The 26,217-nt window shown below is 38.4% G+C and overlaps 1 protein-coding gene across 5 annotated transcripts; it reads right to left on the bottom strand.

Moving 5' to 3' along the window:
• LOC134865439 (polyamine-transporting ATPase 13A3-like) lies at nucleotides 1-26,158 on the bottom strand. Of its 5 annotated transcripts, XM_063884952.1 has the most exons (34): nucleotides 25,719-26,158; nucleotides 24,260-24,295; nucleotides 22,636-22,705; nucleotides 21,017-21,190; nucleotides 19,936-20,109; nucleotides 19,751-19,821; nucleotides 18,974-19,057; nucleotides 18,758-18,827; nucleotides 18,526-18,660; nucleotides 16,969-17,071; nucleotides 16,710-16,841; nucleotides 15,783-15,950; nucleotides 15,523-15,680; nucleotides 15,243-15,431; nucleotides 12,888-12,949; nucleotides 12,419-12,569; nucleotides 12,011-12,133; nucleotides 11,915-11,932; nucleotides 10,938-11,088; nucleotides 10,303-10,423; nucleotides 9,571-9,695; nucleotides 9,300-9,460; nucleotides 7,727-7,846; nucleotides 7,089-7,168; nucleotides 6,942-6,984; nucleotides 6,258-6,367; nucleotides 5,973-6,069; nucleotides 5,232-5,304; nucleotides 4,956-5,133; nucleotides 3,778-3,959; nucleotides 3,311-3,399; nucleotides 2,584-2,664; nucleotides 2,242-2,337; nucleotides 1-1,719 (listed from the first exon to the last, which is right to left on the bottom strand). In XM_063884952.1, the coding sequence occupies exons 3-34, from the start codon at nucleotides 22,684-22,686 to the stop codon at nucleotides 1,537-1,539; spliced, it is 3,753 nt and encodes a 1,250-aa protein (XP_063741022.1). In that variant the 5' UTR covers nucleotides 22,687-22,705; nucleotides 24,260-24,295; nucleotides 25,719-26,158; the 3' UTR covers nucleotides 1-1,536. The 5 variants fall into 5 exon arrangements, with proteins under 5 accessions (XP_063741022.1, XP_063741020.1, XP_063741023.1 ...); XM_063884950.1 differs by lacking the exon at nucleotides 24,260-24,295; XM_063884953.1 differs by lacking the exon at nucleotides 24,260-24,295 and having other exon boundaries at nucleotides 16,999-17,071.
• Between the last annotated feature and the right edge of the window lie 59 nt (nucleotides 26,159-26,217).

Here is a 26,217-nt window from a genome sequence, read left to right as displayed (position 1 = left end):
TCAAAGGACACAGACATGCTTTTATTCTCTTTTTAAGTAATGCAATGTTTGCTCTTTCACGCATGGTCCACTAATATAATTACAAAAATAGGGACACAGAAATTCCTGTTTCTCTCTTCCACAGGAAGAATTTCGATTGAAGCTAGGACAGAAATGCAGCAGTGGAATGTTTTCTGTTAGAAATACAAAAGGCACAAGTGTTCCATGTTTCTTTGAATCCATACATCCTAACACTGTTTTAAAACTTTTAGATCATAGCAGCAGCTAATGTTAGTGGAAGTGTTCATTCACAGTGAAGCAGAAGATTAGGCCGTTAATTGACCTGGCAGAGCCAAAGCTAAAGCTGATCTGTCACACTAACACAAAAAGCACCTTACTACATTGCTGCAATGTAATTAAGATATCTTCTCATCTTAAAGGAATGACTTCTCACTTTGGGGAATGTTCTGGGTTTTTTCTTGCTGACTTTTCTGAGAAGATTGATATCACTTTGATGTTTGTTGAACGAAAATGAGGATACAGACAGCAGCTAGTTAGCTTAGCGCAAACACTGAAAACAGAGGAAACAGCTAGCAGCAGAGGTTAAACTATCCATAAAACCGCATTGTGTTGTGTTTTTATACTAGTTATGAACTAGACTAGTATTGCATAAACCTAACGTGTTAATATGTTAGCTTAAAAATGGTATGCAAGACCCATGCTAGCTGGCTTCCCCAGCTACCACCGTTTGTGTTAAGGTAACCAATTTCTTTCACTGCCTTTGCATTTACTGTGTAGATGTATAGGTGTGTAGGGTGAGGCAATGGAAGAATATTTTGGCTTTGGCAGGTTTTTTGGACAATTTTTGTCCTTTCATTTAGCTAAAATGAAAGGACAAAAAAAAGGGAAGCAGTAAAAACAATACTGCAGGGTTTATTTCAACCAAACCAGTTGGTGATTGTTGGAAAGTTGCAAAAACCTCACCATCAGAGGTTTGGTGAGTTTTATTTTTGTTTCAGTCACGTTTGAATTAATTGTGTTTTATGATGGGATTGAGGCAACGCAAAGCGCTGCACACATACATGCAAACACACACTTCACAAACATATCAGCACTCACCTGCTGTTAGGCTCACAGTGTTTAGTTGAAATGTTAACATCTAGCTTAACCCTAGAATAGTTAGAGTTGTCTTGAATCTTGTCATCTAACATATTAGCAAGAGAGCAATTAAGTGTACTACATTTCACAACATCTTGTGCCAGTCCTTTAGCTGAGGCCTCTGGCTCATGTTTCAGCAGTTTGACAAGTGTTTGTCTGTCGAGGAGGTTAATCTATATGGAAGACAACCTTCTGTATGAGCAGCTCACAGTGTGTGTTATATTAGGACGCTTCACATCAACATCGTCATCATCATCATCATCGTCATCATCATCGTCATCGTCATCATCATCATCGTCATCATCGTCATCGTCATCATCATCATCATCACTATCTTCTCTGAGCTTAACTCAAGCTGTGATTTGATCTTCAGTCTGTGCAGCAGTGTGCTTGTTGGTGTCAGAGGGGGGCAGAGATGCGGGATTGTGGATCGCTGGCGTAAGTGACAGTGGAGGGTCTGGGGGGCCAGTCTGCGTTGTCCTGCAGCTCCAGGGCCAGGTGCATGTAGAGCACCCGGGGGGGCTTGTTGGTCTGACAGAACAACCAGGAGAGGAAGGATGAGGCCCAGCGTTGGTTGGCCTCCTGGGTGTGTTTGAACATTAGAAACATTAGAAAGCCAGCAATAATACCTCTGACTAAAGAACCTTGTGTGTTTAGAACATACTCACGTTGCAAGATGATGCACAGAACTATCTTTTTCTTTGCAGGAAATACTCGGGTTGTTATTGCAAAATGTCTCTACATTGCTTGATGCATTTATATGAAGAGCTTTTTTTAATATTCATTCATTCTTTGTGAAGTTGCAGTGACTAGTTTCTCCATTAGCGAGGATGTGTTGTTGTAAAATAAGTCAAACATTCATGAAAAGACCATTATGATTCATGAGATCAGCCATAATTGGTTAATGAATTGCCACACAAACAACCCAATAGTCAAACTAACTTAATATTCTAAACTAAGTTGTATTATTTTCTATTGATTATTTAAACATCAGCCAAAGCATGTCATCAGGTATGAAGCAAGAGAATTAGAGGGTTAGGAATATGCGTAACTCTTTACATAAAGTGAAAGCAGACAAAATAAAAAAGTGAAAAGCTTCCCAACCTGAGGTGTGTCAGTAGAGGGGGGCTCTGAGCGCAGATTTAGCCCCTGATTGCTTCTGAAAACTAGCCTCCGCATGACGATGTCAACGATCAAAATCTACAGAGGATTTCAGTGGGAACTTGAGTAACGAGCCGGTCATGAAGATTGGGTTACAGCCACAGAGAAAGAAGTCCAAAGAGACTTACAAAAACACGATTCATTGATTTCATTCATTAGTCGGTGATGCACTACGTAGCGCCGATTCAGCAGGAAAATCAATGCATGCAAAACACAGTTTTCTAATTAAAAAGAAGGAGATCCGTCACAGAGAGCTTTGTGGGGTAGGGTGTGTGTAAAGCCTACCTCCAGAATGAAAGACACAGCCGCATTCACGATGACAATGATGACGAGCGTAATGCGCCAGTCGTGGGGAACACACACGATCTGAGGGAGGCAGAGCGGCAGGAAGAGGGCAGTGAATGCAACACCACACACATTCAATGACTTCATGTCACTTCCAGGCTCACTTACACTTTACATTGGTTATATATTTTAGAGCAGGGGTTTCCAACCTTGTAGTTAGAACTTTTTCCGAGGACCAACTCCCCCCTCCCCAAAAAAACGTTGTAACTATTTGACTCTTTGTATATAAATAAAAAAAGGATTAAATAAATACAAAATGTAATAAATAAAATGTATTAATTAATTAAAATAAAATAAGCAACAACATGACAAAAAAAGGACGAAACACTGGGCTGAAAATGTGTACAAAAAAAAAAAGAGGAAATATTGTATCTAAATTAGGGATTTCTCTATCAACCGGGATCGGCAGTAACTGTGAGAAACAAGGACATTTCGATATCATGTAAATTATTGACACTGATATGATATTGTTAAAATAAATAATGTCAATAAAATGGTTTGTGTGAACTGTTTGACCACAATAATTGTGAAGTGTAAATCTGATATTGTGACAACACTACATGCTATGTATTTAGGGTCATGTTGTCTTACCACCTGCCTTAGAGATTTTACTGGTGCGTGACAGTTTCCCACTTTTTTTAATTTTCCCTCAAAACAACAAGTTTACCTCCAGGAAGTTGTCGATGGCAGAAACAGGATACAACATGATGAAGAGGATGAAAGTATACAGGCCGATGCAGGATAGCATGAACGGCCCTTATGGAATAAAGATACAGAAATTCAGTTGAAACGCCAGATTAATGTTGATCTTTTAACTTGCAAGTACATCAATTCACATATATATATAAATGGGAATGATAAGTACCAGGAAGGGTTGTATACATTTGTATGTCAAACTTAATTTTAGTGATAGAAAACTGTATTCAGAAAATAAAAAAGATGTATTAAGGACAATTAATTTTAATTGAAAGGTGACTTTACAATTACAGTCTAAAATGAACTCAACTTTCTATTTTTAAGAAAAAGAGCTTCAAAATTAAAATATTTAATTAACATGCCTTATAAATTATTACTTGTTTTACGCTGACATTACCAGTAATCACTGAGTGCACAGCAGTGTTTACTAAGTCTTACAGTTCCTGTAGCTGGGCTGTCTGAAGGGCTTCCCCTTGGAGAAGATGATGGCCACAGCCAGGTACTGGAAGGAGGAGACGTAGAAGAGGGTGGTGTTCTCGTAGTTCTTGATGTTTTTGTGGTCGTGAGGGCTCGTTACATTCAGGCCGTGAGAGGCACTGGAGCGGGAGGCATTACAGGCGCTGCAGGAGGAGAGAAGCACAACGTTAGAACCAACATCTGACAAGCTGTTCACTCATAAAACAGGAACAAATCAAGTTTCACAATCTCACTGTTTCTGGCTTTTTTGCAATCGGTTCTGCTCTTTACATTACCTTTATCTACTTACCAGTTTTAAAAAACAAATGTTCCCTTAAATAGTATATACTTATTCTTTTAAAGGGACATTACACAATAATAAAAATGGCTGTTAATGCGCCAGAAGAGGCTATTTTCAGCCCTGGAAAGATGTTTCAAAGTCACCCATCACATCTAATTATAATATATATATATATATATATATTATAAACCTTTAATAAAATAATTTAAAAAACTTTTTAAAAAGATAACAGTACTGGCATATATGAGTACTAACTAACCATGTTATTTAATAAAAAATAAATCAGCTATATTTGGTTTGTTTTCTAGTAGTTGCTGGGATGGCGTTTCAAGCTAGTGCAGCTTTAACAGAATGCAGATTAACTACTGTTTATAAATACAATTGGCATAAATGAAACATTGAAAAAAATTGAATTGCAATTTAAAACATCTTTTACTATTTGAATGTATTTGTCTATTGGAGACGTAGGCAGTATCAGCAATATATTTACCAACCAGTAGGACTTCACAATTTGCAAAAAATATCTATGGATAATGCATTGATATGATCCAGGTTATTAGAGGGAATTCACATTTTTGAAACATTTGTCACATAATCATTGAAAAATGTAATTAAAACAACACGGTGTGATTAAAGACCATCTGTACCAAACAAAGACTTTTCATTAAGTCTGTAGAATACTGCTTGAAGACCCGGACTTCTCCGCAGCACCACAATACTTTATTCAGAGTGATATTTTCACATTAATAAGCCTTAACTAGATGTTGCACAAGGCTATATTGCAATTTCAATGGCATCTCGATTCATTGTGCAGCCCTAGCCACCATTCATTTACTGACTCATCCTTTGGCAGACTCACTCTGACTGAGGCGTCCACGTCTCATACCAGCTCTGCTGTCGCACCAACAGGAAGGCCAGCACCTGGAACAGCAGGCAGGTGATGATCTGGGTCAGCACTGAGAACAGCAGGGGGCCGGAGATCAGACTGGAGGGGGGGCGGCGCCACACCAGCTCCTTCCACGCCGGATTCAGACTCACTGGAGTGGGTAAAAGATTATATTTGATTACTTTGGTCTAACCCCACAAACTTAAAGATGTATTAAAGTGTTCATTTTATCGTCTTCATGCCGCTCACTTGTGAAGGCGATGATGAGGATGATGGCGATGTCAATGAAGAGGAACTGGAAGTCTCCCAAGTTACTGAGAATCTAGGATACCAGAAGGATGAAGATAAATGAAGTTACACGCAGACGAAAAATAGATCTATACAGCCTCTATCTATAATGTTATAATAAAGTGAATTAATATACTAGGTTTGCTTTTCGTTTTTCTCACATGCAGCCACCTCTAGATAGGACATACGTTTAACTGGTACCGATTTATGCTTTTAAATGCATTAGCTTTAACTATCCTAATTATTTAGAACCGTTTTTGTCCCTTACAGTAGTTCGGATTATTACTGAAGACGCTGTGGTCGGGTCCTTGAAAAGACCTTTATGTCTCGGGCTCCTCCTGATCTGAATCATTCTCCTGTGATGAATGCTATTTTGTTTTCTTATCTTAAAAAAAGGTCTATGTTATCAGCAATGCAGTAACTGTTTTTCTCTAGATCTTTCCTGGTCGATTGGAACAACTATTGTTCTGTTTTCCATTCGTTTGATGAGTCATTTTTTTACTGGGGTTCATCATGAGAAGTGACTCACTTACTTCTGCTTTAATGAAAGTCAATGGAGCAAAATGACACCACAGTCAGTGTATTCTAGTGATCACACTTTCCCTTATCCTGCCCATGAACCCCCTGTGTATCATGTGGGAGTCATATTTGTATAAGAAGATATATACTTTAAAGAATGTATGAAAGTCAGTGGGTGTTTACCGAGTAGAGCAGTGTGACACTGAGGTACTGGATGATGCTGTAGAGAGCCATGAACTTGAACACACAGAATGATGTAATGAGGGCAGCTCGACCCTCCCTGAAGAAGCAGAGGAGAGAGTCAGACAGCCTAATAGAAATCTTTCCAGGGTTATTCACAGTCATTGCATCCTTCCAACCCCTCGTGGGTACAGACAGATGTGTCTATTTGTATCATATATTTTGGAACAATCGTGATGTGTCAAACTCTGAAGTATACATGATATTCCATCAGCAGTGAGTTGGTACCTGATTAAGTTGGGGACACAGGAGATGTTGGCGGTGGTGGAGGTGAAGGGTGAAGCAACAGACGCCTCCAGCTCAGACAGAGAGATCCCACTGTGAGCTCTCTTTAAAGCCTGAGACACACAGACAACTCAGATCACTTTGCATTCACATATGAACCATAAGAAGATGTGGAAATATTTGAAAATAAATGTGTAATACAACACATTATATCTAAAAAATATGTTGTCTTTCAAAAAAAAAGATTTTGAAAGAAATACTTCGCCCACGGAACAACCATTGTATATCTATTACTCACACCGGGCTAGCTTCACTTTCTAGCATACCTCGACTGTGAATAAAGAATCCAAAAAACTGAGAAAATTCCTTAGTTTTTTTATCTGTGTTCACTGTGGAATCTTTTCTAAAGTTCAAGTTAAGACGGGGTTATTCAATTATAGTCAAATGGTCATTTTGGGGATGAATTATTCCTTTACTTGTTGTATTCTTGACTTTTTTCTAAATATTATTTATGTCAATGTGAGCACTTCCACATCTGTGTTACAGGTATTTTATTGTGGATGTGTTTCTAAGAGCCATTCAGGCATGAGGGCTGGTTTAAAAAGGTTGCATCAATCTAGTACGAGATGGAACAAAGTATATTATGTTTTTATGCGTATATAACAAATAAAGACAATTCGTACTCACTCCACAGTCATTGGCACCATCACCACACATCCCAACAGTGTAGCTGGAAAGAGAACAGTGAGTGGAGGTATTACTACATGCCATTCCTGATGAATCAATATTATCACATAATCTCAATCCAATTCAAATTGACGCAGCAAGACTCACTCAATGCTCTGCAGGGCCTCCACCAGCTGAGTCTTCTGGTCTGGAGCCATGCGGGCAAACACTGTGGCTCTCAGAGCAAGCTGCAGCGCCCCCGTGTGGAGACACAAAGAATTACAGCAACATGATTTAGGTTTAGTAAATCTTAATCTGTAAAATAAAGCCTTACAGCTGATGAAACCCTCACACGTAATTTGAAATTAAATGTCTTTAGGGGTGGATCAAATAAAAATAAACTGTGACAAATCACATCCATTTACTTTTGAAATATAATATAAAATAATGAGAATTTAATTTAATGGAACCATTAATAAAGAACTGCTCATTCGTCATTTAAATGTATTTGTACTTAAAGTTCCAACGCATGGGAATTAAATGCAATGTATCTTTGAGTGAGTTAAACTACTTTAATTTGTTTGGAGTTATTACTTTATAGCAAAATAAACTCAACATTTCAGTTAATATTTGTCTTTCTGTGGGCATCTCAATTGGGAAGAGCTTTTGTTCAATATTTTTAATTGATGAGTACCAGTTTTATATTAACAGTTACATTGTATGTAATTCCCATTAACTGATTTGGTTGATCAGCACTCATCTTTAATTCAATTTGATATCATCCACGTCTGAGAGTGATCCTGTACCTTCTGCAGGAGCTGTGGGAAGTGCTCGGTGATGACAGCGAAGGCTCTGCCCGTCACAGCAAAGTGATAGCTCTGCTCCTGCTGTTCATACGCCCCGTCCTGCAGGTTTATCTCCACAGACTGACGGAGGGAAAGATTCAGTATCACTGTAACACTAGGAAACTACAAAACTGTAATTATCATGCATGTCTTTGGAAGATTTACTCAGATACCTTTTGGAGGTGTTTTCTTGCAAATACATGCAGAAGGTGGGCCATCATAAGCGTGTAAACACTCTCTCTCAAAATGCATTCAGTGGCACTGGTTTCATTAAACTCTGCAGTGCTAATCACTTTACTTTAGCTTATTCAGATACAATTCTATTCGAGCACATAACTAAAAAGAGATGCCATAACATGCAGGTCTCAAACCTGTATTTTGCTTATTAAATGGTAATGCAAGCAATAATGTCATTAGAGAGCGCACGCCTAACTAGTTTAATCCAGTTTTGCATTCCCTTTGTTTTATTTAGTGGCAATCACCAGTAGTATAGACGTTTATTTAAGTTGCTTTGATTTCAAGTGTCAGTTAAACTGAAATTTAACATATAATGCATCATTTCTAGTTTCAGGCCAAGGCGGTTGTGAATCTTAATTCTGTGCACCAACTAATGAGCAAGTGCACTTGGGCAACTTGACTCTTGAATGAGGTGTGGTCATGCTGCTTTTTATCTTGAGGCCGCCGAAAGGGATAGAGCCATTTACCGACAAAAACATCACAGTCATTTCCCGGCACAACTTTCGGATAGTGAGATCGCCTTATCACGTGTGGGTTCACAAACACTCCCCTTGCTACACAAACAGGGACATGAATCCGGTTGTTACAATATGTAGTGAATCTTTTTGACTTTTGTTCAGGAAAACCCAAAATGTAGGCAGTAGTTTCAAAATTCAAAATATATTTTAAAAGCAGAACAGGGGACACAGACGTTCAGCAACGGTTACAGGTTCAAATAAGTTACAACCTCAAACACTTGAATTAGAAGAAACGCGCTGCTTATAAAAAAAACAAGCAAATAAAAAGCATGTCTTTTCCAAAACACATGCAAATTAAAAAAAATATTCACCAACTTGATATCACATACTGTACGCAGCATTTAGAAAACATTCACCAACTTGACCAAACGTGGGCATTTGCATGTGTTTTTTTGTTTTGTTTGCATCTGTCGGCCACCATACTGCAGCAGCCAGTTAGTAGCAAATAATATATAATACGAATAATAATTAATGTACTTTGTAAGCGCTTTTACAGAGGCTCAAAGTCACTTTACAGAGGTAATAATAAAAAATACAAAAAATAAATAAAGTAAAAGTCAGATTCAAATCAAGCAATAAAACAAAAATCACTAATGAAAAGCCAGTCTTAAGAGGTGAGTTTCTGTGAGTTGTAAAATAACGAGCAACAATTGAGTTCAAAACTCCATAGATGCACCTGCGCTATGCACTTGAGACCATGTTCTATAGGTCATTTAAATAGGGCCCCTAAAGTGTCAAGTGTGATGGATGGTTTTGATATTCTTTACTCAGTGCCTCACCTGATTGTCCTTGGTCTGTACGGGGTTTTCTGTGTAATGCCATGTGATACTAGCGGGGTGGAAATCTTTCGGAGGAGCAGCTTCTGCAATGATGACCCTCTCATGAGCACGGATCATGCCACAGTCACGAGCCACTGATATCGCCGTCAGCATGTTATCACCTACCAGAGGATGAAAGAGGGAATTTACCGATGATGAAACTCATGATTATAGTCTTTACATATCAGGTGTCAATGCAAGGGGAATAAGTGAATTCACTGAATTGATTTACCCGTGACCATCAAAGTGCGGATGTTAGCTTGGCGTAATTCCTGTAAAACCCCGGCAGTCTCCTCTTTTATTTTGTTCTGCATGATGATCAAACCAAGGAACTCCATGTTGGTTTCTATCAGGTCCCTAAAGGCCACAAATCACACTTCATCATTATCATACTCATTTCATAATCACTTTAGAGTTAAAGTGTGAGAAAAAACAATCTGATAGCCTACCTATTCAACGTCTACTTTAGCTCATTATTTCCTACATTCATCAGAATAAAATATCATCCACAAACAGAAAGGAATTGCATTAAATCAAACCATATGATTAGTTAATATTGGGGTGATTGCAGTTGCGCCTTCAAGTCAAATTGCACCATATCTTGTTGCTGCTTTTTATTAATATAGGATGAGGCTACTGTTGGTGGGAATATATATATATATTTTTTTCCTTCTTCTAAGAATATCTCTCAGCAGGTTGTTATGAGTACAAAACTGTGGGTTTTGGTAACAGCTTGCAGATTACTTCTAAACTAACTGCAATCAAAACTTGACATTTGCTCTTTTTTTCTTGAACATGATCTAATCTTCTGCAGCAGGCTTGTTAATATTTGGACATTATATCATTTTTTACTGTTTTTCAGTAATCACTGCAGCTCGGACACAAAAATCTGAAGTACAAGTTACAGTGTGTTGGGCACTGTCAGTAGCTGCATACACAGTGTTATCAGTGGAGGGAGGAGTACCTGCTGAGGCTCTGCACTTTGTGCCAGGAGAGTTTGGACTCCAGCTGTCGATGAGCCAGGGCAATGACCCTGAATCCCTGCTTGGTGTACGTCTCCAGAGTCTCTGTGAAGCTCTGTGGAACTGCAGAGACGGGTAGAGGCATGTTAGTCTGGGCTTTTAGATCAGTTTAGTATTTGTTTTTCAGGAAAACCTTTCTATAAAAACAATACTACACTCATTGGGATATAGAGGCCATGATAAAATACACTGATTTGCATTTATTTACTGATGAACAGTATTTTGTGTATGTATGTAATAAAACCCAGTCATTAATAAATCAAGGCAATATTTCAAAATCAAGCTTTGTGCAAGCGGTACGTTGTTATCAGGCTTAGCTGTATGAAATTAAAGTCCTAATCAATGGAAATGAACCCCTCTATAACGATGCTGATTGGTCTTTGTTAACTGATGATCCATTAGACGTTACTTATACAAAACATCAGAAGAGGACAAAAGCTGCAGGAGATCACTAACGTTACACAGGCCAGCAATAAAGGCAAAACACTCCAGACAAAACACAGTTAAGGGCGCATTTTACAACATTTTTTAGGAATTAATTAGGTGCTTCGTTCGAAACTAAGAGGAAGTGTCCGACCTGTGTGCTGTTTGCAGAGGCTGGCCACAACCTCCGGTGCTCCTTTCAAGTAAGCGTCCATGTGTTTCTCCCCCAGCCGCCGGACCACCACACTCATCCTCTGCAGGGTGGAGGAGAACGGGAACTGACGCACAATACCGATCTCAAAGGACTGAGGAGCAGAAAACATGTTGTATACATGTTAGTAGTGGGAATAAAACAACAACCTCTAATCTGCTTTCATTTATATGATAAACCAAGTGGATAACAAGGCAGTTCTCCCTGGTCTGTATGCTATCTAGGAAGCAACAGCCAAGAGATGGTTAGCGCAGCCTAGCATAAAGGTTAGAAAGAAGTGGAAAAAGCTAACCGATCTCTTACAATAACCAGTTTGTCCCCCAGCACCCGGAGTCCAACAATGAGTTTGCCATGCAACAATAGCATGTCATCGCTCCTACACAAGCTGTTTCCCCTTTTTCAGTCTTTATGCTAAGCTAAGCTAACTGACTGCTGGGAGAAGCTTTATATCAAGTGCAAAAACATGAGTCGTATCAATCTTCTCATTTAACTCTAGGCAAGAAAGTGAATAAGGGTATTTACCAAAATGTTGAACAATTACAGTAAATGTTATGATATGTTTATGTATTGCTTCTTTTTTTTAAACTACTGATCATTCAGACAGCTCCCGCAACTTTCATTTTTTTCTCCCTTCAGATTTTTACAAATTAAACAAACATGACGTCCGGGCTGACTAAAGAACTTTAGAGGGGCTGGTATGCAGACTTAGGTACCTTTGGACAGAACCAGGCTGGCCGTTTCCCTCTATTTCCAGTCTTTTATGCTAAACTAAGCTAGTCAGCAGCAGGCAGTAGCTTTATATTTAGTGTACAAACATGAGTATCAATTTTCTAACTCTGGGCAAGAAAACGAATTTACAAATATCTACTCATCAATATGTTGAACAATTTGTATTAAGTTAATGAAAAAGGACAACTTACTGGTAATTGATGCAGCTCCTAGGGAAGAAAAGGAGCATTTAATGACATTATTATTCTGAGTCCAGGCCCTAACAACGATATGGAGCGTCACTGTACCATGTTCTGAGTTAGAGAATTGTTCTGATTGGCTTCAGGGACGTATTGCTTTGGAGGTCGCACGACTGTGGGCATTATGGGATTGTGGAGTGCAGTCTCTTCCTCTGTAGGCTCCTCAAGGATCTAAATAAAATAAAATATTAATAACATTTTAGATTCCATTTCACTTTGTCCAGCATGAAGCAAAAAATAAAACACTGTTGCAGTTTCTTATCAAACAGGCAGAGACATTTTCTGCTGTTCATAATGGAGTTTCCATGGTACCAGACAGTAACCATTTTTAGCCAAGAAGACCTTGCTCTGCCAAAGCGACAAAGCGTGGTGTTGCATAATTCATGTACAGATCCGAGCTAGTTGTGGTGCCATAACTGAGCAAGCTGGGTGTAAACCTGGAGAGTATTTGATTACCCAGCCTGTGGCGCTGAACATCTTCAGGTCTAAGGGGTCGCCGGAGAGCTCGCCCTCTATCTTGGTCAGTGAGTGGCAGGTAGCCATGCAGGCCACGAACGCAGAGTTAACCAGACTGTCTTCAGCTGCATCAGCCTCTGGGGGAGAAAAGCTGTGATAAAGGGGAAAAAGATAAGTACTGTATTACGGAACTGATCTTGAATTAAATAACAGGCCATATCTCATAGTGAGTAATGTTAATGAAACTCCAGAGAAAATCTCCATCTGCTGACATATTCATATTGTCTCTCACAGTATATTGCTCTCTCAAATTGCCAAACCGAAACTTTTGACCTTTTCTATTGCAAATAATGTGTCAGAACACAGAGAATAAATCCACGTTATTAGCTAATCCCATCTGTCCTGACTTTTGATTCTCGTCTGTTTTGTGGTTACTCTCAGGGAACAGATACAGATGGGGTTCTCATACCTGCCATCTTCAACTTTCTGCACACCCCACAGGTCCAAACCATCTTCAGTCAGAGTACCAGTCTGAAAGAAAACAAATTTACACACAGTTAACAGCACACAAACGCACTATCCACACCTCAGAGCACAAAATCAATTCTTAACAGAGGTGCAGAAATATATATAATATAAAACATATATAATAATATAATAAAATATATTATAATAATATTATGATAAAAAAAGAATTATAATATATAATATAATCAAATATATAATAACATATGTAATATAATCAAATATATAATAACATATACAATATAATCAAATATATAATAATAATTTAGAATATAATATAACAAAACCACAACGCTTACATTTAGTCAGCTTGTTTCCCTGTTAATTTAAGATCAAGATGTTTGAGGACTAAAATCATTTATCCGGTTGTAATATATATATATATATATTTTACAACCAAGATCTAAAAAAGGGTATTGTAAAATGTTCTTAAATTGAATAGAAAAAAGTAAACCTCTAGAGAGGACAAGTACAATGTTTGCACATGGTCAGAAGCAATACATCAACTTCACAGTAGACCAAATTAAACAGACTGTGAATTGATTAAAAATACAGATGTCTCAAGGTTTGTAATTTGACTGACACCTGGTAAAATGTAACTCCTCAAACCAAACGTTTCGTGGTTTCCTTTAAAAGAAAATGAGGTTAAAGCATGTTGCTGCTAGCCTAGAAATCTAGACGCCCCTAGCAACCGCAAATTGAATTTGCTGCTGGGGCGGTACAGCTTTTTGCTGTAGGGGTTTAGCTTGCTAGGCTATGTTGCTGCAGGTTAAGAACAGATTGGTATTCAGAAATCCACTTTGTTAACTACGCTTAAAAAACAAATTCAATGAATCAAATGCCCAATTAGATATTTATTATTTGCTTGTTTTGCCCACAAGAAACCAAAAGACATTTAGTTCAGTGAATTACAAGAGCATAAAAACCAACAAGCTGCTCATACAATTAATCATTTGCCAAAACTGTTTCCAGTTGATTATCGCTCCGATTACACAGTCGATGAGGAAGCTTTCCAAGAAAATCTACACTAAAGCAGCAACATATGAAAAGTATGATGCTTGGTGTTGTGGACTAAAGGCATCATTGTAAATCAGCAGCAGTGCCTGAAGGCATCCTGATTCATTTTAATGTGTGGTTTTGACGCTCATTAAACAATAAAGTCATCCTCTTTGTACTCAAACTTCAACTGGAAGTGGGTTCGGATGTTTCATAACTCATTTTGTTGCATTCTGAAGGACTATTTAGTCTCAGTTAAGCAAGGTTCCTAGAAATGACACGGATACATTTTTATTTAATCTGCATTCTGTTTAATAACAAGCAGGGTGTAACTCTAATTGTTGTCTGATTTTATAGAAGTCTATGAGAAAGAAACACTATTAATCATTTGATTTAGGACCTCAGTAAACTTTTTCCTAATGAGTCTCAATTGCTAGTTTCAAATGTTCTTAAAAACAGTATAATGTTCAGATGGTAGATGATGTTTCTATTTGCTCAGTTCTGTTGTCCTGTTTTGGTGTTGATTTTCTTTTCATCTTGGGACTTTTAGCTTCAGTTTAGCGTCCTGTTGAACTTAAAGGTGCCCTGTTATGCTTTTGGGGGGTTTTCCCTTTCCTGTAGTGTGTTGTATAAGTTTTTGTGCATGTAATAGTCCGCAAAGGTTAAAATTCCAAATGTTCGCAGTTTTCTATCCTGTCTGAAACGCCTCCATTGGACTCTGGAACATAGTGACATCCCTATGTAGAACTCTAACATTTATTGGCTAGCGCTCAAACAAATTGTACGTGGTAGGCTAAAGGGCGGGACATTTCTAGTCAGTTGACCAATCACAACAGAGTCGGCTAGCTAACCAATCGAGCAGACTGGGCTCTGGTTTCAGACAGAGGGTGAAAAAAAGTGCTGCAGCACAGGCAGTATGAGAACAATAAAGAGCTTTTTGAACATTAAAGCATGGAGACATGTCCCAGTAGAGGCACAAAATACAAATATGAACCTGAAAATTAGCATGATAGGGCCCCTTTAACTCCACGCTGTTACTTCTAGTCCCAAAGGCTTAAAACATGGTCTAGAGAACAATGGGTGATATCACAGTGACTACATCCTCTTAATGTATACGTCTATGATGCAGAGCCTGTGGTTGAAGAAGATAAACTATAAGATTAGTGTTTGTTCATTGTGTTTTATTGATATAACAGTGTCAGAGAGGGGAATAGAGAGGGATGTCATGCAGCAAATAGCTGAGAGTCGGAAACAAACCCAAGCCACTGTATTACATTTTTAATGACAACTGCTGTCTAAATACCTTGTCAAAGCAAACCAGGTTCAGCTGCCCACACATGTTGATCCTCTGAGGACTGATGCAGAAGATGCCAACACGCTTCAGCCGACGCTGTGCGTACACGATACCGGCCGTCATGGCTGCCGGTAAGGCTGGGGGCACAGTGATGGTGATGATGTCCAGAGATTCAATGATGATGGTTTTAGCAGGAACCTGGATGAGTTTAGGGAAGGAAGGATATGTACAGGGTGATAGAATCCTTAAATCTCATAAGGAAACACCAAACATTTAAATCTGAGGTTACCTTGTTCATGATACTGAGGACGATGGTATAGATGAAGCCGATCCCTGCCACCCCCACCAGACACAACAGGAAAAGGTATGCATCGCGGTACAGCTTGAAGTCTGTGGGTTTTGGGTGGAGGATGGAGACAACAAGTTGGCCTTTCTCTGTACTGAAGCCTGAGGGAACACACAAGTAATAACACAGGTAATCACTTGCATGTTTAAAGCTTTTTTCATCTGATATTCGCAAGATGTTGGCTTTCTTTCCCGCTGTCTCACCTGTTCTGACCACAACAGCCTCCACCAGTTCTCCAGCGTAGAAGCGTGTCTGGATAACATGTGTGCCGCAGAACAGCGTGTGTCTCTTGTGCTCGTCCGTGTTGTAGCTCCAAGCCGCATCCTCGCCTGAACTCGGCAGACTCGTCTTGGTAACCGGCACGCTCTCCCCTGAAGATGGAAGGAGAGTTAGCCTCCAATAAAAAAAAAACACAGCTTTAAAACAAAAACAGCTGCCGTGTTGGTTTGAGGGATATTAAAATTAAATAATTTTTCAACCAAATTATAACATTGAATCAGAAAGTTGCCATGGAAAAAACACTTTTTCCCCTTTTTATTTTAAGGAATTTCACAGTTTTTTGTCTAATTCTGTGTGTCAGAACTGATACCCCTTTATACACATTTCATTGCTGTTAGCATATATTTTATTTCCCAAATGTATTATCTTTTTAATGTTATTTCCTTCTATTTTTAATGTAATTATTCTGTATTAATTTCAAAAAAATGTAAATATATTTGACCATTTACCAATTTATGTTTTAAAAATACCAATGATTATAAGTCATCATCATTAACTGTAATGGATAACATGATTTCACTGAGAATAAAAAAGAAAATACAAATATATAGTGGTAATCACTTTTGCCATGATGAATTCTGTTAACAAGAAAAAAATGAACAAAATGAAAAAATAAACAAAAAAATGAGACAGTTCAGATGAACATTAGAAGCAGCAGTTAGACAAAAAAAACCTTAACTCAAAGTCTATTTACTAGCTTTTCCTGGGACGTTCGACTAGAAAACTTCATGAAAACTGAGAAAATCCCTTTCTCGGAAGACCCTGAGGTGTAGAGAAAAGCTCCAGGAAAGACTAAGAAGTAGACATTGGGTTAAGATTCTTTTTTGTAAGAGAAAATAAGGATATACGACCTGTCAGCATGCTCTCATTTACAATGCAGGTCCCATGGATGAGCACGGCGTCGCAGGGCATGACCATCCCATTGGCTGGGATAATGATGACATCACCAGGCACAAGATCTGTTGACATGGCCTGTTCAATTTCTAGGAACAAGAATAAAATAGAGAAGAGTCTCATGAATTTATTGTATAAAACAATTAACATTACTATATCAAATTCACATTCACACATCAGTCATTGCTGGATAATGATTGACAGTTTTGTTTTCACCTATAGCCAAAACTAGAGAGTAGAACCTGCCTTTATTCCCCCTGCACACTGAAACACGGACCACGCTGTGTGTTGCCACCATGTCATGCAGCATGACGTATTGCTGCAATAAAAGAGAAACCGTATCAAACAAATGTAAAACATACTTCTGGAAGTATACAAAATGATGAGTTCATACCGATCTGGAAAGATTATTTGTACTTAAGAGCCTCAGTTTGTCTGTCAGCATTATTAGGAAAAAAATATTGGCTTGATTTTCAATAAGGGTGTTGCATCAGTCAGGGGAAAAACCATTCAAATTGGAGTAGACGGAAATCAGCAGATACACACCTTAAGGTTCAATTGAGTTAACATAGAGAGGCATTTGTGCTGTATTCATGTGGTATTGGAAAAATTGGACCTAGAAATGTCTGCTTGAGGTTGTATGCCTTAAAAGTCTCCTATTATTCTATATTGGAACAATATATTGCAGGGCCATATCTATACAGAACTTGTCTGTGAAGGGTTTTGCTCAAAATACCAAACAGATCCTCCATTGTAGCATGCCTCATCCCCCTCTATTTCAGCCCTGTTCCTGAAGTGCTGATTCTGTGACTGTCGCTTTAAATTTGAGCTGAGCTGAAGCTGGCCCGCCCCTTTGCAGCGTCATGCAGCTCTTGCTCTGTCTGAAGAGAGAAGTTTCTACCAGGAGAAGATACCCAGCTAAACGCTGCCGTGATTAAACCCCAAATTATGTTCCAAACCACATCCAGCATTATTTCTGAAACACTTCTCAGTGTTTACCACTAGAACAGAGACATTATATGTATTATATAAACAACAACTCTAAGTCCCTCCTGCAGACATCCTGCTGAACACACAGAGGTGCTGCAGAGGGGATTCAGCTCAAGACTGTATAAGGGGGACAATAGGTTGGGAAGTGTCACGTGGGCTGGACATGTTATGACGTCATAACCGAAGCAAATCTAGATCAGCTCGTTTGTACCCCCATTTTTAGAGATGTGGGTAAGGAGGAAAAGAGAGAGGGTTGTATTTTCTGACACTGTGAGTCTCCTTACACACGGGGACACGTATTTATGTAAAAAAGACAGCAGAAAGTGCATTTTTCATAAAAAGGGGGCCTTTAATCAATCAGCGTATGAAATCTTGAGTTAAGGCCAAAATATTTTTGTTGAGAACACAATTCATCCTTGATTCAAAGTATTTTTGTGCCACACTTTTTGAAAACACCTCCTGGCGTTCCTGAGATATTGTGTTTACAAGATTGCAATGTAGTATACTATAGGCTAAGCGGAGGCATAGAAAAATACACATGAAAACCCAACAACTGAGAAGACAAATAACAACACGTTCAATCAACACATTGTCTTTGAAGGGTCCATGCTGTCCAAACATTATGACTTAAAGCTTACGAAAACACAGCAAAGTCGGAGCTTCCTAACCCAGAAATGGGACCGTCTGATAAGCATGTGAATGCACCATTAGCCTGCTTTCTGCTTTTCAAGTTATGGAAAAAGAATATAAAGGGGACTCCCCCCAAGCTTTTTCATGCCTTACCTTTTTAATGGTGTACAGAGAGGTAGCGATTGAAATCACAGACATGAAAACGATGGCTGTAGCATAATAGTAGTAGTCTTCAGCACTCCACAGTATAACACTGAAGAGCTGGAAGATGTAGAAAGGATTTAAGACCTGGCGAAGGAACAGAAAGGAACTCGTCAAGCATTTGCATCAATTATGTTAGTATGATAAAAGCAGTGCCAGACTTGATATCACACAAAGAACTCACTTCCTTTATGAGGAGCTTGAACACAGAAGGCACTCTTACAGCAATCTCGTTCTCCCCGAAAAACAACCTCCTGGTAACAAAGAAACAAAGTAGTACGATTACATGGAGGAGTGCATGTTCTGATGATACATCCACAGTTCGTTGGCACAAATCTTACTTTAAACCATTGTGATGAGAGAATAATCAGCAGGAGAAAAAGTATGTTTGTGTGTGTACCTGTAGTCCTGCAGAGTTTTAGAAAGCCCAGAGCTGTGGTCAGAGTGGATGCTCGCACAGCTCACCTTCATATCCTCCAAGCCTCTAGAAAAGTCACACACATTCATTTCTACCCGGCAGAGATGCATAACACACACACTTGTACGGAAGCCCTGATAGGCCAGCAAGAAAAAGAGATCGAAGTCTGTTCTAAAAAACGGTGTTTTGATCTTTGTTTGTGAGTTAATAATAGGTGAAATAAAATGATTTTACGAGGATTATACTTCTATTGTCATGTTTTCCTTCTGTGGACAGGTAAAGGATTATTTCTTATGTTACTTTCTTTTTTCATCTGTGAAAGCGAGCCATATAGTACTCCATGTTCTAAAAAGGATTGATTAAGAATTAACATTGCACATTACCCTATAATGCAATATTCAATAAACAGCATCAAACTAGTTATACAGTATATCATGTGAAGAGAAAAAGTTTGAAATGAGAAGAGAACAAATGTCTCACTACAACGTGTTTTTCTTTAAATCATTAGTTTTAGTCTTTCACCTTTATAAAATGTATTTTCACAGACAAAAAATGTAATAAATTAAAAACGTATCCTGACAATTTGTTTCCCTGTTTCATCAATGAAAAGAAATCACCTATTGTTTTCTTAAATAAATAATATAATGTATCAGCAGAAAAATATCTTCCTTCCCATTCAGGGCTTCCATAAAAATAGTTTGTTCAGCAATGAAAAGATAAAAGAATTCCAAATACAAGGTGTTTCAGAGGGACTCTCACTTATAGAACTCAAAGTTCTGTATCATATCGTTCCAGTAGTATTTGGTGCTGTGGTGGGTAAAGTAGAGGATCTACAGTAAGAAAGGGAGAGACTTGTTCAGAAATGCACTGTTGGACAACCGTGCAGACACAATTAGGAGCAACAAATTATGTCAAAAAGCAGAAACACTTTCAAACTGAGGCACCTGAACAGGCTGTCTACATTTCCCATGATGCTCGTGGTTCACAGCGCTGATGCCGTAGTCTCCGGGTGCATTCGGCAGCTGAGTCGTGGACAGCAGATCCAAGCTGTCGAAGGGTTTCCTCGCTGGAGCCAACATCACGTGTACTTTGGCTCGAAACCACTGCTTGAACTCATCCTGTTTAGCAGTATAAAGAATTATTTATTTTCCTTGGCTGGGAGATCACACTGAATTCATCATCAGTGGAGCAGTTTGCCAAAAGAATGTAATACATGTCAGGATGATTAGTGAGCAGCAGCACGAGAGTGAACTCAGTTCTGTGAAATAAGAAATTGATTAGCATAAGCTACAGTAAATCTCTTGAAACTTGAACTTACTTTATTAAATGATCTGTGGTGACATTTAGACATTTTACCACCAATAAACCAAAGAACGAGGGGCATTTATAACAGGTAGGACCTTTTAGGTATATATTGACAATAAGAGTCTTTTTCTATCTATTTCCAGATAAAAGTGTTTGTCATCCAATGATAAAATATTGCAATTCTTACAGAAATCTCCAAATGTCATAAGTTTTTACTGACAAATTGTTTGTACGTTATCCCTAAAGGTGTCCTAATGTGGTATTTAGGAGGGATGATTTTTGACCATTTATATTGTTTTTGAGAGGTCCAAAACGGTTCAAACTTGTGTGACAAGAAGCATCGATCCATAAATTAACAAATCTTGAGATGAGAATGGCCTAACTTGTGTAAAAATATTCCAAGCACTTACTGCACCTGACTAAAAACTACCTTATATTACAGATTTCTAACTGGAAAAGCAGCTCAGGTTGCGAGCTTCTATGTGGTATCTACTGTTGACTTAAAAAAAGGAAATGTTAAAATGGGAGGCAGCAGGATGTTTGTATCATAATGACTGATTGTACTTATTGTACATTGCTGTCAACAAAATTGTCAGCTAAATGAAATGTCAAGGTATACAATGTAAAGCTCCCCTGCACCCCCTAAGCAACGAGCAGAGAAAGTTGTGTAAAACAAGTACATTGTGTAAAAAATAAAAACCATGTCTGCCGGTTTCCTACCGTGGTCCTGAGCAGGAGAGTGTGTGCGTCTCTCAGCGAGGTGTGTGTGCAGGTGCCCTTAACACCCCACTCAGGCAGCCAGTAGAGCAGGAGCAGCAGGAGACCCCCGGAGCACACGGTCCCCACACCCACCAGGATCATCTTCCACACACAGGGCCGATAACCCCACACCTCCTGCACGGACACACACTCATGTTAACACACTGAAGGCTGGAGGGAAACACTTCTCTGTGGACTCGTCAATTGGGACAACTAAAAGAGCTGTTGTTTGACTTGGGAAAAGCACCAGTGTTATTTTTACCATTAACGATTAGTTTGACTTAGTTATGTTCAACGTTAGTGTTTTTTTGTATACCTACCACTGCATGAATTGTGATCATTTTTAGTAGTTATCAAACAAGTTGTATCATCTTTATTTAAGTAGATGCATCTAGAATTTCCCCCGCATCCTGTAACCCAACCCAACTAATATACTTGCTAACTTTCTAGATATACTAGCCCAATGTAGCATCTTACTACCCCTTGGAAGGCGGGCTATCCTGTAACAAAACACCAGGACTGTGAAACTGAAGCAGCTTAATGGAATTCACTCAACATACACTTTTCCAACTGTATCCTAAACTTTATTATTTACATGTTTCCTACTCTTGTGTTGTCAGGCGAAAAAGGCCTGTACTCATATCAGACAAAAAAATATATATATCTTTGAAAGTAAAGTCATTTTACTGTGACCAATAATAAACTTTGCTTAAACATCAAAAAACACTTATTTGTTTGTGACTTTTTTCCGCAGGCTATTATTACAAATGTTGCTTTAGTAAATGTTTACATTAGCAAAACAGTGTGTGTGGATTCATGAGTTGTGTTTCACAACTCATGAATCCACACACACTGTTTCGCTCACGAAACTGGGCAATTTGCCCACAATGATCAGATAATGAGTTCCCCGAAAATGTTAGTGGATTTCAGTCAACTCTGTAACATTCTGTATATTCTGATAAACACACAGGGCAATATGTCTGTGCCAGTGATCCTGGCACACACTGCTGATTGCCACCTTGAATTAGTGTGGACATACTATGGGTTAATTTAAATCTAGTGGTGTTTTTGTTTTTTAGCTGATCAAATATAATTTAGAACTCTGATGTTTAGAAGATTAGTTTGATGTTTACCAAACATAGGTGAGATTTAACAGCCCTGATTGGCAGATTTAGCTACATTTGGACAGAGCCCAGCTAGCTGTGTTTGCTTCTTCCAAGTATTAAAGCTAAGCTAACTCTAAGCTAACAGGTTGCTGGTCGTGGCTTTACAGTAAACAGACAAAAACGAAGTGATTACCATCATCTTATCTAACTCTATCTAGCATTACTACAAATGTTGCTATATGCATTGTGTAATTCTGTGACTTGTTTGTTATTGACACCCTCCACACAAAACTGATCTTTTATTAGGCAATAAACCTACAATGTGCAACATAAACACTTATTCTACTTATTTTTACTTAGAATTGCTTCCCTTTTTTACCTGCTATGCCACTTTAGCTGCAACACCGTACCTTTTCCCGCTGTGGGACTGATAAAGGAATTCTGATTCTGATTCGAACAGAAAGTGATAGTTACCATCTCATCCTCCAGACCCTGGTTTATAATCGTCAGCTCTTTCGTCTTCATTCTGTCGGAAGTTCAACAACTGTGAAGAAAAAAGGACGAGAGATCACTTTGTTTACTGGAAGTCCAACAGGGTGGTGTACCTGCTGACGCTGTCTTATCACAGAAGTCTTCTTCTGTGTTTGGTCAGAAAAGTTGCAAAGCTAATAACAGTTAAGGGCATGAAATGGTTAAGTTTAATAACTTAGCAAACTGAAAATGAATTCTAAAAAACAGAAGGAGGTCCATCAATATTCCAGTTATCCTCACAAAAGACCGGCAAACGTTTGTGCAGCGTTTAACATAGTAACATAATTGAGTAAAACCCTTATCTACCTGGGAAATAATCAGGAGGAAAAGATATTCCCTATCTCGGTGCTAAACCTTTTTGATGTTAATACATTTCCTGGATTATTAGCTGAGCCAATTATTGAAATACCTCGTCATTCTGGCTCGATTACATTGATTATATTGAGTGCATTAATTCTGTAGGACTTAACTGAGCCTTTAACACCGTCACATGTCGACTCACTGACAAATTTATTGACACGCAGTGGAAAATGTGAGGATTAGAGTGACACTCTTTGGTGTAAAGCACTGATCCAGGGCAGGATGGGCTGTAAAACATGGAAACCTTTGCACCATGCACATGTTTACGCTCAATACCAGTCACACCTATAGTAATGTTTGACTCACAGCCAACCACTATCATGTATGAGGACGTCTCTGGTATTTTACATCAATCCTAATGTACCGGTATAGACGATGACTGTGATATTTACAGGTATAGATCTGTAAGACAGTGCTGCACTATTCTTGTTAGCATTGTTAAACTGTCTCCTGCCATGTTTTAGAATAGTTTTTACCGATGTAAGCCTCTTTGTGCCTCTATAACAGCTTTATATCACTGACTGGACTCCAATATTTAGAGATCCTTGGGTAGAAGTATTTTTCTGTTCCATAGGCCCGGCTGGAAAAAAAACACACTTTTATTGGAGATATCCTGGATTAATTTAAGATTAAATATCCTTTTAACAGACTATTATTTCATTACAAATACAAATGTTTCCTGTTCTTACCCTTTTCTACACTGTGCTGTTTATTTATACACACACGTGTGAAAATGTGTGATTTGTTTAGGTTGATTTCTATAGATTTGGCTTTAATATTGATATTGCGCATTCATTCGGTCAAAATATTAGTGTTATGAAATCTGTTATCAGGAGAGTCCAGCTCCGAATTCATATTTAAGACACTTTGACCAGAGTAAACATACAACTGTATTAACTACTGATACAGCCCCGGAAAAAAAAAATAAGAGACCACTTCAGCATTATCACTTTCTCTTGTTTTGTTATTTATAGACATGTCTTTGATTAGATTTTTTTATTGTATTCTATAAACTAATGACAATGTGTCACTGTGTTGGAATTCAACAGACACTGGAATGGCTGCCATACATGTAGAAATAAACATTTAAGAAACATTTCGAGTGGTCTCTTAACTTTTTCCGGAGCTGTACATAAGAGAAACCAATCTTCCATTACAAATCCAAAAGTCTGAGAGGCTTCTATGGTCTGATGAGTCAAAAGCTAACCTGTTTCACCATCCCTCTTGTAGTGGCAGCATCATGCTGTAGGGAGGCAATTAAATAAAGTAAATAAAATGCAGCATAATAATAAATAGAAATCCTGTTAGAAACACTGCTGCAGTCTGCAAGCAAACAGGGACTTTGGATAAGATTTATTTTTCCAGCCGGACAAAGACTCCAAACATAAAGCCAAAGCTACAAGGGGCTGGATTCAAAACAACTATGCAACAGTCCTAGAGCTGCAAAAGTCCAGATGCCAATCCAAACTAGAAACTGCACCGGGGTCCCCATTGCTACCCGACATTACTTTATAAGTTATACATGACAAATAACAGATGTACAAACCTATACACATGGACACAACTCACGCCTCCCCTAAATAATGTTTATTTATTTATGTTTAACTTCATTTAGATTGGCATTAGATTTTGAAGGATTGATGGAATACTGAGCACAATTTACCAGCAGCTGTTCATTATTTCCACTTTATACTGAAATGTAGTTTTTCTAAATGTTTGACAGACTTAATTACTTTCTTTGCAGATAGATTTTTAAATACAAATACAATCAACTAATAATGTATTAGAGTTGCCCAGGTGACTGCTCAATTGATTAGATATTTAGCTCTGTATTTGATTTAGATATCTTTTGTTGACTAGTCACAATTTTACTTTTATTATTTTCTTATGCTGAATTATTTTTTTTTCAAAGAATTAAAGAGGTGCTTTAACATAATGGTTCATGGAGGAATTCGTTTTTAATAATCAGTGTATATGTCGACAAAATCATAGATGTGTGCTGGCCTAAGAACTTGTTTAGCCATAATTAAAAACAAGAGTGAAGCTATTCAGCAAGAAATGTAATCCCTTTACCCTGCTTGCAGCCAACACATTAAGGTTATGGATACATAAATGATCATAATCAGTATTGTAATACTGGCCTACAACTGTATTATTGAAGTCATAAACATTATTCTGTAATTGGCCGTGCTGCATATTGAGTACTTTGACTAAGTAGTTTTAACTATAATATGATGTCAACACCAATACTTGTATAACAAGAATGTACGATTTCTTGTACTTATACAGTACTTTACACTGTAGCACCTACCACTTCCATCACTTTCCAACAAATCCCACAAAGCAAACACCTCAAAGTTATTTAACATGAAGTTAAAGAGTAGTTTTTACAAATACTTAGGTAAGCAACATGTTTACAATGCGAAAAGTTAAAGGGTCAGACATTTCCTATCAGAGTGGAAAACAAACATTTCCAGTCTTGCATCACCAAACTGTGAATGAGGAGCCATTTTCAGTCGCTGTTTGACACTTTTTGTTACAAAGTTGTTTCTGTTTCGCAAGTTCCTTGTTGAGCCGTTATGAAGTTCCTCTAACTTCACATGAGACTGAAAGTGAACATAAACACCGTGTGAAAGACTTCTAATTCACGGGAATTAACAACTTACCGAGGCTTTTCTCTTCTCAATGCCCCAGACGTTGCATAGTAAGATGAGCTAACAGTTGCATCAAAAGTTAGCTCGCGTGCACCGTGCAGCAGCCTAGCAACACCGGAGATCGAACATGTGTCTGCAGACACGCGCCGACACAACACAGCTCCACGCCGCGCGGAGACAGGACCGTCCCAAACCGGTCCATTCAAAAGGAAGTGAGGAAAACAGGATGTGAGGTCACTAAAGGACACCGGGTTTGGGATGAGTAGCTGCAAATTGCAACAAATCGAAGTGTAGCGATGTGTGCAAGAGGGGTGGATATGGTTCAAGATATGCAAGTTTCCATTAGAGCAGATAAAAAGTAGTTAGTGCTGACGGCTCATCATGTACTAAATCTGAGTCCCTGCTATGGCGGATGCGGGTTCGAGCCCAGCCTGCAACCCCTTTAAGAGTCATCCCAGGCTATCCTACACCACTGACGTTCTCCAATAAAAGGAAACTTGGTGAACAAAAA

This window comes from Eleginops maclovinus, chromosome 6 (assembly GCF_036324505.1).
Source record: "Eleginops maclovinus isolate JMC-PN-2008 ecotype Puerto Natales chromosome 6, JC_Emac_rtc_rv5, whole genome shotgun sequence".
Taxonomy (NCBI): Eukaryota; Metazoa; Chordata; class Actinopteri; order Perciformes; family Eleginopidae; genus Eleginops; species Eleginops maclovinus.
The sequence above is the reverse complement of the archived record's forward strand: the minus strand, read 5'-3'. Positions and strand labels throughout refer to the sequence as shown.

Coding starts and splice junctions, on each gene's coding strand:
- LOC134865439 (XM_063884952.1), bottom strand. CDS start 22,686: ATGAAGACGAAAGAGCTGACGATTATAAACCAGGGTCTGGAGGATGAG. Junction 9,696..10,302: donor AAAGTGCAGAGCCTCAGCAG/GTACTCCTCCCT, acceptor TGTGGCCTTTAG/GGACCTGATAGAAACCAACA. Junction 5,305..5,972: donor GTGTCACACTGCTCTACTCG/GTAAACACCCAC, acceptor CTGGTATCCTAG/ATTCTCAGTAACTTGGGAGA.